The 18,679-nt window shown below is 40.6% G+C and overlaps 2 protein-coding genes across 3 annotated transcripts; one reads left to right on the forward strand and one right to left on the reverse strand.

Annotated features, from left to right (window-relative positions):
- The first annotated feature begins 1,089 nt into the window (after positions 1–1,089).
- Positions 1,090–2,253, forward strand: LOC127140244 (uncharacterized). Its single transcript, XM_051068237.1, has one exon. The coding sequence runs from the start codon at positions 1,219–1,221 to the stop codon at positions 1,885–1,887; it is 669 nt and encodes a 222-aa protein (XP_050924194.1). The 5' UTR covers positions 1,090–1,218; the 3' UTR covers positions 1,888–2,253.
- Positions 2,254–8,221: 5,968 nt separating this feature from the next.
- Positions 8,222–14,163, reverse strand: LOC108894516 (ankyrin repeat domain-containing protein 49). Of its 2 annotated transcripts, none has more exons than XM_018693181.2 (3): positions 14,054–14,163; positions 12,303–12,537; positions 8,222–8,889 (listed from the first exon to the last, which is right to left on the reverse strand). In XM_018693181.2, the coding sequence occupies exons 2-3, from the start codon at positions 12,519–12,521 to the stop codon at positions 8,413–8,415; spliced, it is 696 nt and encodes a 231-aa protein (XP_018548697.1). In that variant the 5' UTR covers positions 12,522–12,537; positions 14,054–14,163; the 3' UTR covers positions 8,222–8,412. The 2 variants fall into 2 exon arrangements, with proteins under 2 accessions (XP_018548697.1, XP_018548698.1); XM_018693182.2 differs by having other exon boundaries at positions 12,303–12,528; positions 14,054–14,093.
- Between the last annotated feature and the right edge of the window lie 4,516 nt (positions 14,164–18,679).

Here is an 18,679-nt window from a genome sequence, read left to right on the forward strand (position 1 = left end):
CCAGTCCTCACCCAGCCAGACGCCCAACGGCAGTTTGTGGTTGAAGTGGATGCCTCCGATGTGGGTATAGGAGCCATTCTCTCCCAGAGGTCAGTAACAGACAACAAGTTGCATCCCTGTGCCTATCTTTCTAGAAAACTGTCTTCAGCTGAACACAACTACAGTGTGGGTGATAGAGAGCTCCTGGCCATTAAAGCTGCACTGGAGGAATGGAGGCACTGGTTGGAGGGTGCTGAACAACCATTCATCGTCTGGACGGATCATAAGAACTTGGAGTACCTTCGAGCTGCCAAAAGACTCAACTCCCGACAAGCTAGGTGGGCTCTCTTCTTTTCCCGTTTCAACTTCACTGTTTCATATCGTCCGGGCTCCAAGAATGTTAAGCCTGATGCCCTTTCGAGAGCCTTTCCCTGTTCTTTAGAACCCAAGTCGGAGGTGCCAGTTCTGCCCCGTTCCTGTGTGGTGGGAGCCATAACTTGGGACATTGAAAGGAAGGTGCTGGCAGCCAACCAGGGTGGTGCTCCTCCCAGAGGTTTGCCACCCAATCGCCTGTTTGTTCCTCCGGACCTACGCTCCAACGTTCTCCAATGGGGACATGCTTCGCTTCTCACCTGCCACCCTGGGGCTCGTCGCACTCAGTTTTTTATCGCCCAACGCTTTTGGTGGCCAGGTATGAAGGGCGATATTGTGGAGTTTGTTGCAGCATGCCCTGTTTGCTCCAGCAACAAGACTTCACGGCAACCTCCACACGGTCTCCTTCACCCCTTGCCAGTGCCCAAGCGTCCCTGGTCAGACATCTCCATGGATTTTGTCACAGGCCTGCCCCCCTCTGAAGGTAATACCACCATCTTAACCATTGTGGACAGGTTCTCAAAGATGGTTCATTTTGTGCCCATGTCCAAGCTTCCCTCAGCTAAGGAGACAGCCGAGGCCATTCTATACAATGTTGTCCGTCTCCACGGTTTTCCTAAGGACATTGTGTCGGATCGAGGGCCACAGTTCGTTGCCCGATTCTGGAGGGACTTCTGCAAATTGGTGGGGGCCTCTGCCAGCCTATCCTCTGGGTACCACCCTGAGTCCAACGGCCAGACAGAGAGGTTAAACCAGGAGTTGGAGACAGTCCTCCGTTGTGTGACCTCCCAGAGCCCATCTTCCTGGTGCCGGTTCCTTCCCTGGGTGGAGTACGCCCACAACTCTTTGCCCTGCTCCTCTACTGGTATGTCTCCATTTTTTTGCGTGTATGGTTACCAGCCTCCTGTCTTTCCGTCCCTTGAGCAGGAAGTCTCTGTTCCATCCGCCCACACTTTGGTCCGCCGTTGCCGGGCTGCATGGGTTCGAGCTCGTCGGGCCTTGTTGAAAAGTTCCCTGACCTATAAGAAGGCAGCAGATCGGCGCAGAATTCCTGCTCCCACTTACAGAACTGGGCAAAGGGTCTGGCTCTCCACAAGGGATCTTCCTCTCCGAGTCGAGTGCCGTAAGTTGGCTCCTCGCTTTGTGGGTCCTTTCCCAGTGTCTAAAGTTATTAATCCTCTTGCTGTGAGACTAAAGCTCCCCAGGACCATGAGGGTACACCCAACCTTCCATGTTAGTCGTGTGAAACCTGTTAAGGTGAGTGGGCTGGTCCCTGCCACCAGACCCCCTCCACCCCCCCGGCTCATCGACGGTGGCCCTGTATATTCTGTGAGGAGACTCCTCGCATCCCGTCGCCGTGGACGCCAGCTTCAATACTTGGTGGACTGGGAGGGTTATGGTCCGGAGGAGAGGTCATGGGTTGCAGCCAAGGACATCCTGGACCCCACTCTTATTAGAGACTTTCTCCGCCAGCACCCTCAGGATCCTGGGCCGTCAGGTGCCGGCCGTAGAGGGGGGGGTACTGTCAGGGTTTGAATGTTTCCTGTTTTATTTTGGTATTTTTGTCTTGTCTTCCTGTTTCCTGTCCCTTGGTTACTCCAGTTCTCTTTACTTCCTTGTCTTGATTACTGTCCCCGCCCTTATGTGTTTCACCTGTGTCTCGTTATCTCCTTGTCTAGGTGTATTTAGTCAGCGTCTCTTCTTCTTGGCAGTTGCCAGATTGTCTTGTCCCTCGTGTCAGCTTTCCAGCATTGTTTCCTGTTTTTTGACTTCTTGTGTTCCTGACCGTTGCCTGTTTACCTGATTTTGGATTTTCGCCTATTCCCTTTGGACACTGTTGCCTTATCGGACTGCCTACTCGTGTACTGGACTTTTGCTTGTAATAAAGAACCTGAACTTTGATTGTGTTTGAGTTCTGCATTTGGAGTCCTGTCCTGCCGTGTGCTTGATAACCTCCTGACTGCAGCTTCATACTTTTACATTAGGTGCTATATTTACATTTTTGCTAAAGGCCAACATTGGCATTAACAGGTGTTTACCTTCAAAGAGCTTCAGTGCCACCAGGCTAGATGCTACAGTGACTCACTATTACAGCATTATGAAACAGGATGGGTTGGGGCTAGCTGGTTAGCATGCTAACTTCAGTAGAAGAGAGTGAGTGATAGAAATAGCACAAGAGTTGATATTGTCATTGCTTTGTTGATAGGTAAATTAATACATTTTGATGCTAAAGTCCTGTTTTTTTTCTAAAAGTGATAGCAAAAACTTACATATAGCACCTTTTAAAAGTAATGTCTCACTATTCCTTTAATCCAAAATACACCAAATGTTTTTGGGAAGCTAGGATCCACAATTATACCAGATAACTTTATTTCACAAAGATTTTATAAACACTGCTTGTTTAAATGCTGTTGAACCATGAGAGGGAATCATTTGTTGACTGCAGTGATTACAGTGAATTTTGTGGAAGAAGACATAATAGTCTGCAAGAGAAACAACAATGTTTTCTGTTGACTATTCATTCAAATACTTTATATTTAGTTACAGGGCTGTTGCTGAGTCTAAAAGCTTCTCTGAGCTTCTATTCACAGCTATTATGAGGTCTAAGTCTATTCCACAAAGAACAGACACAGCGTTGGTTTGATTTTTTTTGTGGCACTAACTGCAAAAAGGTGATTACCTCCATTGTGAGGGAGACACAATTAAAAGTGCTTAGTGTAAAAGACTGAATACTAAATACTCTACTATTCAAAGATTTTAAACCTTTAAATCTGTCAAAACTTTTGAAAACTGCTTAGGATTTAACAATATTCACTGCACACATTCACACTGAATAACACTATCACCCACATAACTGACTAGAGTTTTTAACATATCATTTACTCTCAATTTACCTTCTTTCCTTTATTAGGTTTTAGCCCATTTCAGTGAGGACTGTGATACAGTATAGACATATTGTCATTTTTGTAGCTAGTTCTAATGATGCCTGTGCCATCTACACACTCCAGCTCAGTACTGTGATTGCTGTTTTGATTTTTTTGTTAAATTAGCTGAAAAATAACAAAGACTGTTAAAGACATTAAGGACATTCATGCTGTTACTTTTTTGCTCTCTTATTGACCGAAGCAAAATTACACACCAGGAACAAAGCTGTGTTCTTTGAAAAAGAAATCTATGTCTTTCTTAGATTACGTTTCTAGATGCACCAAGTGACACATGATAAACTGAAAACTGACAGACGCTCAAATGATTATGTGCGGGGGTGTAATGGATAAAATACAGACGCTGCTTCACTCTGCTTTTAATGCCAATGTCTGAACTCCTCCTTCGAGTCTGTATGATGTGGTGTCCTCACAGCACCAGGAGGTGCAGGTGACAAACTCAATGACGTGATCAGGGTTGAACTTGAAGTAGAATTAATTTCTGATTGGTGCATGGGTGAGTGTTCCCCAGCTGCCTCAATGATTAAATGTTAACCATTCATCAACCGCCCCCCACCCCCCCTCCATTGCATAAATGTACCTCATCAAACACACATGTTGCAGCTGTGCTGGTACATCGAGGATGGGGACGACGGGAGACTTTGAAACAGCTTGCCTGAGGATTTCAGCTCAGCAAAGTTTAACTGGTTTTGGTGCATATTTGAAAACCACCGTTTATAGAGAAGCTAATTTGTTGTGGCTGTGGCTCAGGAGGTAGAGCAGTCGTCCACCAATCAGAAGGTTGGTGGTTCGATTCCTGGCTCCTCCAGTCCGCATGCCGAAGTATCCTTGGGCAAGATACTGAACCCCAAGTTGCCTCCGATGTTTGTCATCGGTGTGTGAATGTGTATGTCTCTGCTAGAAAGCACTGTTGTATAGAGGTGCTGTATGAATGTGTGTGTGAATAGGGTGAATGTGATCTGTAGTGTGAAGTGCTTTGAGTGGTCATAAAGACTAGAAAAGCGCTATATAAGTACAGTCAATTTACCATTTCATTTTCCTTCTGTGTATATGTCTATGTGGTGTATACTTTCTGTTCTGTTATTTGAGTCATGCTGGCTGTGATTTTACTGCATCATAAAAAAAATCATAAATTTGTGATCTTGTTGAAGCTGCATGTGTAATGTGAAGGGAGTCTTTATCACTCATGTTCTGCAACTTGACTAAGAAACACTGATGGACCCAATAAAGTTGCTAAAACAACAGCTGAAGAGAGTCATGCATAGAAATGATTATTATTATTATTATTGTTGCACGGTCCGTCGTTGAAATAATGCATTCTCAAGCCAACAACCAAAACCTTGACCATTACCTCCAGCTCCAACCCTTTTCTCAAGCTTAACATGAATCTACATTAAACCAGGTCTTAACCTTCAAGCAGCTCTCTGAAGATGTGAACCTTCATTATCTTCAAAGACAAAGTCTCTACAGAAAGATGTAGACCATCTGATTTAAGTGACCCCTCCACTGCTCCAACATCGCAGCCTCTTCATGGTTATGCATGCCGCATAAAATGAAGCTATGTGTTACGATCCAGCTCTGCAGGTACTTAAATGTACGTTTAATCACTCATGAAATGCAGAAAAGAGAAATACTGTTGCCTGCTGTCCACTAGACGCAGTCAACATCAGAGAGTTGCTAAATTTATAGTCCAAATGTACATCTTGTCACACCTTTTAGTCAAGCTAATTTAAAACATTTTTCTGTAAGAGCACAAGGAAAACAGCAGATTCATATACATGTAAATGACTGATGCTGTCGGAACTGACCTTACATTTGGCTTAAAAACCATTTGGAGATTGTAGACTGAACATTACAGACTATTTTCAGAAAGCTGGGGACAGTTCTCTCATTCACATACAGTATGATTGCACCTCCTCCATGTGCTAATGTCTGAGAGGGGTTAAGACTTTCCTCTCTCATTGCCTGGAGCTACGGACTCCTCTAGGATGCTGATGCTGTTTGAATCTATATCTGATCCAGTTTAAACTTTCTGCAACAACTCTAATTACATTACTCCAGATGTTAGTAGGTGGCATGGAAAAGGTGCAATAATTTGAAATTTTATATTTATAATATTGTATATGACCCCGGGTCTTCCACCCGCAGGCTGCCTCTCCTCTCTCCTCTGCAAAGGCCAAAGGCAGAAATCAAACTCAATCAAACGAGATCACAGAATCTTCTCTCTATACACTTTTCACTTCAACTTGCCAAAACTTTCTCACCCGGTCAGTCGTTGGCCATTTACTACTGAAATCAAATCAATTTCAAGTCACAACGAGCCTGAGAAACAATGTAAACTCTTTCAACAAGTCCTATTGAACTCCAGTTACGCCTCGTTTTACAAATTGTTTTCCTAATTATCTAGGAAGCTTCTTGGAAAGGACAACAAAGGTAAATACAGATCTATACCATTTAACTACTGGAATTTTGTTTTGTATGGAGGTATGGGAATTTATTCTGTGTTTGTTAAAGTATGTTGTCTAAATCTATATAGGAAAAAAAGGCCTGTAAAGGCTTGTACATTCGTTGGATGTTAAACTGACTTGCAGTACACTAACAAACATGCAGTTTCTCTGGTGGAGGAAAAAAAAGGTACAATCAATTAATTGAAACTATCTGAATGTAAATAAATCAAACTGTTAATTTCCCCCTAAAAGTAGCAACTGGTCATTTGCGCACCCTCAGCATTCTTTAAGAAATGGCTAGAAAATAATAAATGAATAAAGCACTGCCCTGTTTTCACCCTTCAAATCGATGTCAACAAAACGTTTCATGCCTACACAAAATCAACCTTATATTATCAGGCCCTGGAAGTCTAACAACCCCAGTGCTGTATTATATTCTGATTGTAACTTCACTTCTTAAATAAAACAAAGTAACATTACATAAAAGAGGCCTGTGGGTGCACAGCAGGAGCTTCCTGCAAATTTCTCTTTTCTGCGTTAACTCTGAAAGAGAAGAGTGGGTGCCTGAAACTCCCCCGCAGGGCAGAGCCTCCCTGCAGGTGGGGATGTCTTTATTCTACTTTTCCATCACCCGAGGGCAGTATATTTGAACCTGATCTTTTGCAAAAAAGACTTTTGATTTTCTGAAGCTGTTACTGCTTTTTTTGCACTGAGTAATAGCTGCTGGTTGATATTAAGTCCATGTCACAGGCTTGGGATTTACTTCAAGATATATTCTGATTGCACAGGATTCACAATAAACAGCTCAGAAATCAGCAAGCCTCTGGGAAAAACAATTACAACACAGGATGTTATCTTTGTCTCTCAAGTGACTGGTGGCAGCAGTGACACAACAGTGCTTGTGCTGTTTACTTTAAGTGCCATCTTCTCTGCACAAGTGTGAAGACATGAAGAGCCAGTACTCATCTACCACTCAGACCGGGCTCCAGCATCCTGCCGTGTTGACAGAAATACTGACCTTAGCAGCAGCAAGTGTACCTGGAAGGTTTTGTGAGACTAAGTGCATGGACAGGAGAAAGATTGTAGCCTGTTTCCAAACCACATTATTTATTTTGAATAGATGGCATTTTGGATGTTGACAGGTCAGAAAGGTCTTTATTTTTTAGACACTTTTTACAGTACAAGTTCATCCACTGACCCTAACTTCAAGCTGCAGCCATTTGGTAATTGATTTGTAGTTTAAACTGCTAACATTAGAAAGCTCCAGCTTTGCAAATACTGTATGGGGATTTGCTGGTTTTCTGTGTTTTATCTGATAAATACATTTGGGTCGACCATTTAATGAGACACATGTCCCACAAGTATAACTCTACTCTGCAGGTAGGTTTATGGACTTAAACCGTGACATAGTTTGAAAAATTCTTTCTTTCAGAGACATCTGAGATTCTCTAAATAATGATTCTCTCATTTTACCCTGAAGCTTTTTTTTTAACCTTTGCTTTGTCAAACAGAGTCTGCTTTTAGAGAGCAAATGATTTTCTTCTCACAAAACTGCTGTTTTATTCCACAAATACACTGCTGATATCCCACACAGACTCCTCACTATTACCTTTATCTTATACTCTGAACTGAACTTGTCCACGTTTCATCATATCAGTATCATTCACTACATTATAGATTGGAATTGATAGCTAGATTTTGCTGTGGTATTTATAGCAGCCGAACTCCTTTTCGCGTTCTCCGGCTTCCTCCCACAGCCCAAAGACATGCAGCTTAGGTTAGTTGGTGACTCTAATTCCCCGTAGGTGTGAATGTGAGTGTGATTGGTTGTTTGTCTATATGTGTTGGCCCTGCGATGGACTGGTGATCTGTACAGGGTGTACCCCGCCTCTCGCCCATTGATAGGACAAGTGGTATAGATAATGGATGGATGGATGGATTTCCAAATCAAGGCATACACACTAAAGCATTTACTGTTCCAATAGTATAACAGTCTTAGCTTTTCACAAAAAAGCACATAGAACGTATTTTAGGGCAGCCACTTATTGTGAATCTCAAGGACTTCTGCAACAAAAGACACAACTCTACACCCTTTGGGGTTTAAATTCTTAAGAACCTTGCACCATTCATTCCTGCAGGGTCAGCCGTCACTGAAGAATCACTTAACCTGAGATCTGTGAACGCCTCGAGACTTGAGACGGCTGCCTGAGGCGTGTAGCTGCTGGATATGTTCCTCCAGCTCAAAGAACAAAACAGCAACAATAAATAAAGTGAACTTACAGTCATGCATGAGGAGGTTACACATCAGGAAGTCTAGTTTAAGACAGAGCATTGAAGGAAATTCTGAATAAGACAATAAACTGTCTGAAAGAGTTTCTCTCAGCAGCAAAGAGCTGCTTCAATAGAAAAAAAAGCTTCATCTTGAGACGATGAACATCAACACTTATTATTTTTTAAGGAAAAATGAAGAATGTCTCCTAGTTTCTGCTTCTTAGATGTAAAGATTTAATGTTTATCTCTGTCATACATGATAATAAACAGAGTATCTTTGGGTTCTGGACACAAACATGACATTTAATAGATGAAACCATTCATTGGTTAGTCTGTTGCTGTGGCCCTAATGTACCTGTACATAAATAAGTGTGAGAATTCATGAGCATCTGTGTTTTCCTTCATGAGACTGGTACTACACTGACACAGTCCTCCACCATCTCAAACAGAAAGTGATGCGGGCCGCTGCGTCGGGCCACCTCGCTGGCAGTCTCCCTGCTGCTGCTGCGGAGGCCCGGCCTCAGGTGTCGCTGAGAGAGGAGCAGCTCTAAGGTGTGGGCGGAGTCTGCTTTTGAGGAGCCCGTGTAGGAAGCAGACAGGTGCAGCGGCGTGAGTCCGCCGTTGGTCTGGGCATTCAGCCCTGCTCCGTGCTGCAGGAGGAAACTCACCACGGCGACCCGGCTCCAGCGGCAGGCGCTGTGGAGGGGCGTCCAGCCGTCGATGGTGCGGGAGTTGATTTTAGAGCCGGCAGCGAGTAAGGCTGAAATGATGTTGACATGGCCGCTGTACGCTGCACGGTGTAGTGGAGTGTAGCCGTCCTCATCACTGCAGTGCACCAGCTGAGGATCAGCAAGTAACAGCCTGTGGATTGTTGAGAGCTGGAAGAAAACCACAGATAAGTTCAGGGTCAGGAACAAACTAATAGCTTGTAGAGATGTGTTTACCTAGGAGGTCATGCAAAGGGTCATTATTACTTATCACTGAGTATTTTAATCCTGTTCCAGTCTTTGATGTGTGTAAAAATTTTTTTACTTGCTGTTAATTAAAAATTCTAGACTGCACTTTCCTCTACTCTGAGAAACTGAAACTGAAAATGCCCTTCATGGTTTACTAAAACCAAAGGTTATATCATCACAGTGTTTCATCCTAAACCCAAAGATATACCACTAACAATTAAATGAGAGGCAGAGAAAAGACGCAAATCCTCATGATTGAGAAGCTGGAACCAAAAAATTTTTTTTGCAGAGAAGTGATGAAACAACTCAATCAAATCAACAGACAAATCAATTATAAAAACAATTAAGCTAAATGAACGGGGCCCGGTTTTGTTTGTACCTTGTGATCTACTAGCATGGCCTCAAGGACACACATGCTCACACTGAGCACAAGGGAGATGTAATGCACCCTCCTGCTGAATGCAGGATATTGAAAAGGTGGCAGCAGTGATGCATAAGGTCGTGATGCAACCAGAAAAGAGGATAAGACTGCTTACACCTTTAGCACACAAAAAAAACTAAGGTTTTGTGACATTGAAAAAAGCCTCAATGACAGATGTTGTATGTAGGCGGAAACACTTTCAACATGTTTTTACTGGAATGGTACAAAAAGTGCATTTTGGTGTGAGATGCTGACTGTAAACACATGAATCCTCACCAGACCCACAGACACAAGTCAGTTCAGCTTAGCCTGCCTGGATCACACCACAGAGGAACAAGATGCTGTACCTAATCAGTAATTTGACAACTTTAGTTGGTCTTTAATTAAACTAAATGCAAAGTCACACCACCAGAAATAATCACAAAGCACTGATTGACGCAAATGTAGTACAGAATCACACTGACATCAAACAATGTTTACACACAAGACAACAAAAGATTATAGGAAAAAAATGGCTTAGAGATAAATAATGTTGACTAATTTCAGACTTTATCGCCACACAATTAATTTGCTCAGTAACATTTTGTGTGTTGAGGTAAACTATCACACAGGAACAGACCTATTATATACACAGAGATTAAATTAATTTGAGGTTGATTTTTTGAAGCATTGGTTAATTATCTACTTGGTGCACTGTTTTTCATCAGAGCCTTTGAAAGATGGTTGCATGGGGTTGCATTCATCGTGTTCCTTCTTTGTCAGCTGTTCTCCTTCTGTGTTATTTATTGCCATAACCATAAGTCTTTTGCACAGCTTTTCCCTTCTTCAGTTTAATTTCTGCATTTATTTACACCTAAATGTAACTGGAAGGGGCAGCTGTGTACTCAGAGGCGCAAACGCTGCAGCTAACGAACTATTTTTTATGATCGATTAGTTTATAAATGCTTGCTGTTATTTCCTGGAGCCAAAGGTTGAGATATCCAGTTTGCTATCATGCTGAGACCAGAACAAGCAGCAGATCCTCACGTTTGAGAAGCTCGAAGCATCAAATGTTTGGTATTATTAAAACAGTTGCCGATTCTGTCTACTGACTAATTCTCACAGCTCTTTAAGAACATTAATTTGAGCCAGATGATCCTCTACCATGACAAATTCAAGTCTATCCTCAAACATGTACCGTACTCTGACTGATGACTAAGTTTGGTGGAGGCAGATTAACTAATTCAAACACTTGTGTGACAACGAGTCATCTCCTCTTTCCTCCTTTATTCCTTATACAAAAGACAAACATGATCAGAGACAAGCTGCTGTTAAAGTAGCACAGTTTTGGTTTTAGTTTGAATTGTGGCCTGAACAAATGATGTAAATTACACTCCCACCATGCTCTGCTGCATGCTGGAAATATTTATGTGTGACATGCTCAAATAATTTGAGTGACCTGGTTAATTTCATGTGGCTCTTTGACAAAAAAAAACCCTGACATGGCACTAACAGCTGAAATTATTTAAACAGCTTAAGTGATCACTAATTGCATTCCTCTGATCTTGACCTCCTGACTTGCAAATTAAACATTCTCCCCTGGTGGATTTAGCTCTATAATAATAATTATTATTATTTATTACTTTTTTTTCTCACCGACAATCAGAATAACTTTGTCCTGCCATGGCAGCTAAGTATTGTATTCATACCCCACCTGTGCTTGTTTGTGTCTGTGAGTTTGCATATTTCCTCTTTGCTTGTGTTTTAGTTAGTTAGTTAGTTTCCTCCCGGCTCAATTGTCAGGTAACTGTCCCCACGGGAAGTGACAAACCACCGAAACACTGCTTAAAAGTGTTCTCCCTGCATTTCAATACAAATTTGTCATGGTAATGAACAGATGTTCAAATTCATCTTCCTCTGTTGGTGACAGCTACCACAGATCACAGCTGAACGTTTTAAAAAGGATAAACAACGGGGAGGAAAAGAGAAAAGACAGAATGTCTCAAAGGGGCTGATGAGAATGATGTCTCGAAGCCGGAACAACCAGGGTGAGGTGTAAGTGCTGTTGTTAAGATGACAGCTGAAAAAAGACACGTAATACAATGCTAATGGCACCAACAGAAAGAATATGCCACTACAGGACAAAGACAACCCCAGGAGATACAGAATAGTTTTAAACTTCAATACTTTTTGGTACCAACTGAAATGTGTCTGTAGTGCTGTCATCAACTGAAACTCAGCATTAAATATGTAGTCAGATTCATCATTGTGCCAACTAGGATAGTGCCAGATCATATTGTTCACGATTTTTACCTGAAAAAGCAAAAAACAATATCACAGATATAGCAGTGCGATGGTGCGCATGCATACCGTAGTGCTCAATCTAGTCTTCTGTTGACACAACAATAGCGGGAAGCAACTTCTGAAAAGGTATTGGGCCTCTTTGGCTACTAGAGGAGCTACCGTACTCCTGTGGTAGTAGTTTGGCTTCCGCAGGTCAGACGTCCAGCAAAACACAATTTTCACAGTTACAGCTAAAAGTAGCAACACGACTGGATGCAAAACCACGAGACTCAGAAGCCATGTAAGGACCAGAGTTTATCCGCTGGAGCAGGTGATGTGTGGCTGAAAAGTTTTATTTTCTTGTCTGTATGTAGTACTGTATGAAAACATCTGGTTACCATCCTGTCTCTCTCCATAGAACGCTTGACAGCCGTTCCTGCTGAGTGGTCATAAATATAATATGATGAATCTTTTTGTAAACATGAGATACACTAATCTCTAGTTTCATGGCAGTATAGTCCCTGTTCTTGGAAGCGACAATGAAGGCAAAGAGGCTACTTGAGAATAATGCAGAGCATGGTTTGACCTCTGACCCAGTTTAACCCCTGCTAACCAGCAGGCAAGCAAAACAAGAAAAGTTTCAGTCACTTACGCGATTCCTCTCTGCTGCCCACAGAATGAGCTCTGCTGGGTTGTCTTTGAGAGCCTCCTCCTTTTCCCGATACCACTCCTCGCTGTGCTCTACCTCCTCCTCGTCCTCTTCTTCCTCCTTCTCCTTGCTTCTAGTCCAAAGGCTGCTGGCCCCGCGGGGGATCAGGTGTCCGTGTGTGTTCAAAAGCTCAAGCTGATTGAAATCTTCTGGAAACTCCATCACTGCTCTGTTTTTGCTATTAACATTAGAGATGGGGTGGAGAGGGTGTGAGAGAATGTTGAAATACTATTAATATTCACTAACCTCACCTGAGGTGCCCTGGAACTGAATTTGACACAACAACCCCACTGATAATTCCAACATGCTGATTAATATTTTCTATCTAGTGTCTGATTCAAAACAGCATATCAGAAGTGTTTTAAATATTAACTCTGTCCCTGAAAAGCTGAGGAGCCTCAGGATCTCTGTTATTCAGCTGTCAGTGGTTACCTTGGCTCTAGACAGGAGCCACAGCACTGGTTTGGCCATGACTATATCAGGTGCTGCAAGTTTAAAGGCCTGAGTTATACAATATTTAAGTGAGCTTCCCAACAAATAACAAAAAGTAAATTTTCAAGAACTGCAAATGACAAATTTAGGATTCATTACCGATGTCAAACAATTGGAAAATCCTGTACTTATTCAGCTCCAAATGTGGAATTTATTCCTCAAGATTATCAATGTCAGCTTTTTTTTTTGGCTCTGATTGCATATTTGTTGCAACTGTATGATCCTTTTCTTACAGCTGAAATAATTAGTCAATTAATCAACAGAAAATTAATCTGCAACTGTTTGATAATTGATAAATTGTTTTAATCATTTTTTGAAGACTCTTATTGTTCTCATTGTCCAGCATTTCAGATGTGTTTTAACACTTTCTAAACCGATTCTGAAACTCGAGCTCTGTTGTGGTGTTGCTCAGGTTGTGGTTTATTGCAGGATTGTTGCAACTGAGTAGTATAGTGGTGTAGCATTAGTTTTAGCTAGCTGCTAACTTCTGTTTGCTCCTCTCATGTAATAGCACACATTGGAGTCAGAGAAGTAGCTTAATTAGCAGCTTCTCTAAAAGACAGTGAGTCGGTGATGTTTTAATAATTCCAGATATCTTTTTTTAATCTCTAAAACATATTACTTCCACAGAATGACTGAAAAGGTTTTCATTTTCCAAGTTGCGCCTCGGTTTCCGAATCAAAACAAAGATGGCAGCCCATTAGCTGCCTGTGTAGTTAACAGAATCGTAGCTCGGGAAACTGGCTAAAAGTCCTTTATATCATTCAGCGGAAGGAATATAATGTCATCCAAACAGGTTGACAAGTCTGAAAATATCGTCAAAACTGAGGTAAGTGTGGGCTGGTTAATTATCATTGTATGTATATTGGATGTAAGCTAATCATAGACTTAATACAAGAATTTCTTTCTATATATTCGGTCTATACATGCTGATGCTGATACATGTGAGGCACAAACTGGAGCTAACTGGCTGTGTACCTAATAAACTAGCAGTCATGAAGCAAAACGAGCAGAAATTTACGTTGACGTTACGTACTGTCCAACGGTTCTGTGTCTGAAATGTACGTTAACGTCACATGTAACCGTTGAGGCTAACACCTGAGCATTATTTCTCCTGTCAGAGTTGGATCCATTCTCATTCTGACGGTTCAATTAACTACTTAAAGGAATAAAACCTAACACAAACACAATCTCAACCTCACCTTCCAGTTTTATGGATTCAAAACAAACCACGGTCTCGCTGTAAAACAGACATGTGGGATATGTAGTTATTTTCCTGGTTAGCTTCAGTGAGACTTGCTGTTAAAAGACAACACTACCCATGACTACACGCGGCAGGTTTGTTTTCTTCTTCTTCGGCTTACTTTCCAGTAGTCCAGACGGTGTCCGCCTGTTTCTGCCACCTGCCCGTCAAATATTTGCGTTGAACGAATCCTAAATGATGCCAGGCAGAAAATTACATCACATCTGAATTTACATTAAGCTGTGCTCAGACTTTTTTTTTTTTAAATGTCTGTGTAGCCATTAAAACACATTGGTCAAGAGGATGAATAATCTTTTGTTCAGTGCAGATGGAGACTTTTATTATCTCAGTGTTGTAATTTATGACACACTTAAGCATTTGTGTGAAGTAAAAACACTGCCCCCCCCTCATTGAAGTGTTCCAGAGGGAATTTGTATAGCGAGTTGAAAACAAAAATACAGAAAAGAAAGACACAGGCTCAGGCTGTAATTAGACAACATTATGCCACATTAGTGCACTCAGTGTGATGGAGCCAGCCTGGCATTTTAATTATAGAAATGACAGCAACTTCATAATAAAAGGTAGAAAACATGTAGTTTTGAACATTGTGCTCTGCAGCTGCCTTTTTCCTTATAACCACTGTGTTTTCATTTCAAGCCTTGATGTGATTTATTTTCAAACTACTGTACATTATACTGCAGGCGCAATTACCCAAAGGCAACACATTCAAATAAATAGAGCAACCACAGTTCAGTAATAACACTGATTTGTTCATTTTTCTTATGTATTTCATGACAAATATTTGTTCATGCAGCACACATATAGGTAATCTTTCTCTGTCTATAACAAAAAATGCATTATAATCGCTGCAAAAACCATATATTTTACCATATATATTTATGTCCATCATGCCAAACAAGATGCAAAACTACTCCAAATATCCACTTTAAAAAAAAAAAATTTTCAGCAGCCATTATAACTATGTATAGGTGCAATACGTGTCTTGGCATGGTTAGTAGTGCTGGGTGGCTGCTGAGCACCCTTGACCCTGATTAGACTCCAGTGGTACAACAGAAACTGATAACAAAAAAGACAGAACCTATTAGAGCCTTTTGCAGACTGCACAAAGGGTCTTTTTGAAAGCTTGCAGGGAAAAGAAGAAGAACTTGATTTTTTTTTTTAAACGTATGATTCGTGATTCATATCTCCAGCCAGAAAAGACATCACAAATTAGTCACTGCATGAGCCACATCTCCTGCCTCTGTTGGATAGGAGCATTGTAATAAAGTAAACACAACATCTCTGGATCTACTTTTTATTGTTATGAGTTACACACAGTGTTTGCATGGCTTGGTAATCCGATGTTTGCTTGTGCTTGAGCTGATAGAATCATAATTAAAACAACAACTATACGGCTCCATTACAACACAGAGGTTGTGTTGATGGGGTCGTAATGATGCTGCGAATCCCTGTTAAGGTTTTGTCTTCGTGTTTGTTCTCACATGAAGAATGGTCTGAGCACAAATCCAGCATTAATATACAATATAACAGCATGCTAACAGAGACTCAGAGACACTTCAGAAATAATATGTTTACTCATGTTGGGTCATAGTTCTTCAGTTATTTAAAGGATCTCCATATAAAAGAATTTAATTACATAGTTGGGAAAATGGAACATACAATATAATGTCCTTGAATACTATGAAAAGTAATCGGCACTTTTTAGCCCAATACATTAAGTTCTTTCACAGAATGTATGGGCAATTAATGGAGTCGGAGTAGGAAATGGGAAAACATGTTATCTTGTTTTTCTTTGTGCTAGAGAGGAAGAAGACATTGTTAATGTTCAATATGTTGTACCTGACATTCAGAGAATTAAACAGTGCAGTGCTCCTCTCAGGCCAATCATTGTCGTTCTGGAAATCAAAAGGTCAAAAAGAACACATCATTCTGAAAACAATATAGTATTTTTGTACTTTTTGTAACAAAGGTTACTGTGTGATTCACAGAAGAAAATAAATGAAAAACAACAATAAAGCAAAAAGAACTTAAGCAACATATTGACATTTTGGATAAATACACTTCTTTGTTTTCTTACTGTCATATGAGAAGATTAACACCAACTTTCATGTCTGAACAGTAAATATGAAGCTACAACAAGCAGCTGATTAGCTTAGCTTAGCACTGTTGTGTTTGCACTTTTTGCATTTTGTATGGCTTGAGAGGCAAAATATAATGTTTTCATGTGCTGGAAACAATTATTGTTGCTTTTGGACAGAGCTAGGCTAGATGTTTCCACCTGTTTACAGTCTTTGTGCTAAGCTGAACTAGCTACTTACTGCACAGACATTAGAGTAGTATCAGACTTTTCTTTCATTTAACTCTTGGCAAGAGAGAGAATTCAAGAAAGTGTTATTCAAAATGTCAAACTATTGCTTAAAGGATGATGACAGAAAATACATTTGAGTAATAAAAGACATAAAGAGACAATTCAAGTAAAATTAAGTTCATAAAAGACACTCAAATTAAATCTGGATTAGTTTTATTCCAGGAACAAAAACAAAACCTTTGCCTCTAGTTCTCAAGCTATGGCATAAAAAGATAAAAACATTGAATTGTGAAGCCACGAAGGTCAATCAGTGACCTCTTGAAATCAGTTCATCATGTGTGATAAATCAAGTTTTATTAAAATCCAATCAGACATGTCAGAGATATTGCATGTAATTGATAGACTTAAAGACTGGGCCTGATCCCAGAGTCAACATATACACAGACTATACCAACATGTTACCATACACCTGAGCAGAAGGTTAAAAAAGTGCATGATAATTACAGATTTGGTATTACATAAAAGGAATAAATGCTGAATTATTGATATGATTAGTAAACAACTCGTCTCCATGTCCTCACACTTTCCACGCTTCCTTTTATCATCATCCCTCCAAAGATATTTGTGTGAATTAATGAATGTGTGAATGAATCTAACACTATTGTAGTCACTGCTTTTGTATGAATATTTCACACAGATGATTACTTCTTCTCTTGACATGGTTTATAGTTGTGACTCAGACGGTGATTGTCATTGACGAATCTGGGGCTCTTAAGTAATCCTACATAAAATATCACATCTGGGAGACCCCAGTTACAGCACAGCAAGTTTATAAAAATAATTATTCACATTAAATAGTAAGCAGTTGTCTTTGTCTCAGATAATCACCCCTGTTTGATCATCATCATCATACTTCTGGTACAAAAAAATAGAGCTCAAAGGATCAGACATCTCTTGGAAAATGACACTTTAAAAGTAGTTTTCCTCAGTATTAAAGCACTCTTTGGATGAAAATGAAATTTTGATTACAGTTCTGCTCTACCCACCAGATTATCAGTAGACAAATGTTACACTCAAATCAAATAACTAAAAAAAAAATTTCATGGTTCCTTTAGTACGAAAAGTCATTAAATAAGTCATTAATTTGAAGAATTTGACAACCCAGGGGCCGAGCTTGTGAGAGGAGTAATAATCTTTCTGCTGTTTAATTTTCTACCACAGAAGCAGAATCATCAGGCTGCAAGCTGCTGTTAGTCTGACTGCTTTAGATGCTTTGTATTTGTCCTTCATAAAGCAATTTCTGCCATCTGTTCTCCCACTAATGCATCTGAAAATCAACGAGTTGTACAGCAGAGTTGTACACCATTAATTTCTCATATATGTGTTGAGAGGTTGAGTTGAGAAATATTAAACCTGAAGTCTTCACGACGACTTTGTGAGAGTCAATTAATCAAAGCTTGTGCAATTAGTTTGTGAATGCACTAACATGCAAATACAGCTGCTTTTTTCAGGGACTGGTTCAACCTGCTTGGTGCAAATTAGGGCAAATATGAGCAGGAGGCTTCAACTGTCCCACCATTCCTCCATTTTCTGTGCATCGTGTAGGTATGTAATAGTCATTATTAATAAGTTTGATTAACCAGACATTGACTATACACCATGTAAGCGCAACATAAACTGAAATAATAGCAACCCTCATGACTTTAGCTGGGAATTACTGGTGATTTTACACATAAAGTCTGTTTACAGGTCTTGTTCTTGCATATAGGCTATATGCAATAACATATAGGCTATGTCCTATATGACATAGCCGTATGCAGCTGCGGGGGAGCTTTGCAAAAATTTGATAAATAGTCTCAAGTGATGTCAGCATTGTTGTGGTGCAACACGATAAAAGGTCCTCCCCAGTCCTAAAACCAAAACAGGGCTGAAGACTAAGTTTGAAAATGCCTGCACCTCAGGCTAGTAGCTTGAGGCTACATTAGCTGCTAGCAGCATAACACAGTGTGTAACTGTGGGTACTGCAGGCGCCATGTTTTTGTCAATATTGAAGAAGAATGCTAGGAATAAAAAGAGTATCACTGGTTCTTCTGCTTTAATTAAAAAATGGTGTGATAGGGAAAACAGGGTGATAAAGAATTTTCACCCTTGACCTTTAGTGGAGCAGGTTTAGCCCACGGACTAATTAGTACACGGTGAGGCTGGAACCTTGAGGCTCACTTTGCTGGGTGGTCATCCAATCTTGCTTCTTAATCT

Source organism: Lates calcarifer, unplaced genomic scaffold, assembly GCF_001640805.2.
Source record: "Lates calcarifer isolate ASB-BC8 unplaced genomic scaffold, TLL_Latcal_v3 _unitig_363_quiver_1525, whole genome shotgun sequence".
Classification (NCBI taxonomy): domain Eukaryota; kingdom Metazoa; phylum Chordata; class Actinopteri; family Centropomidae; genus Lates; species Lates calcarifer.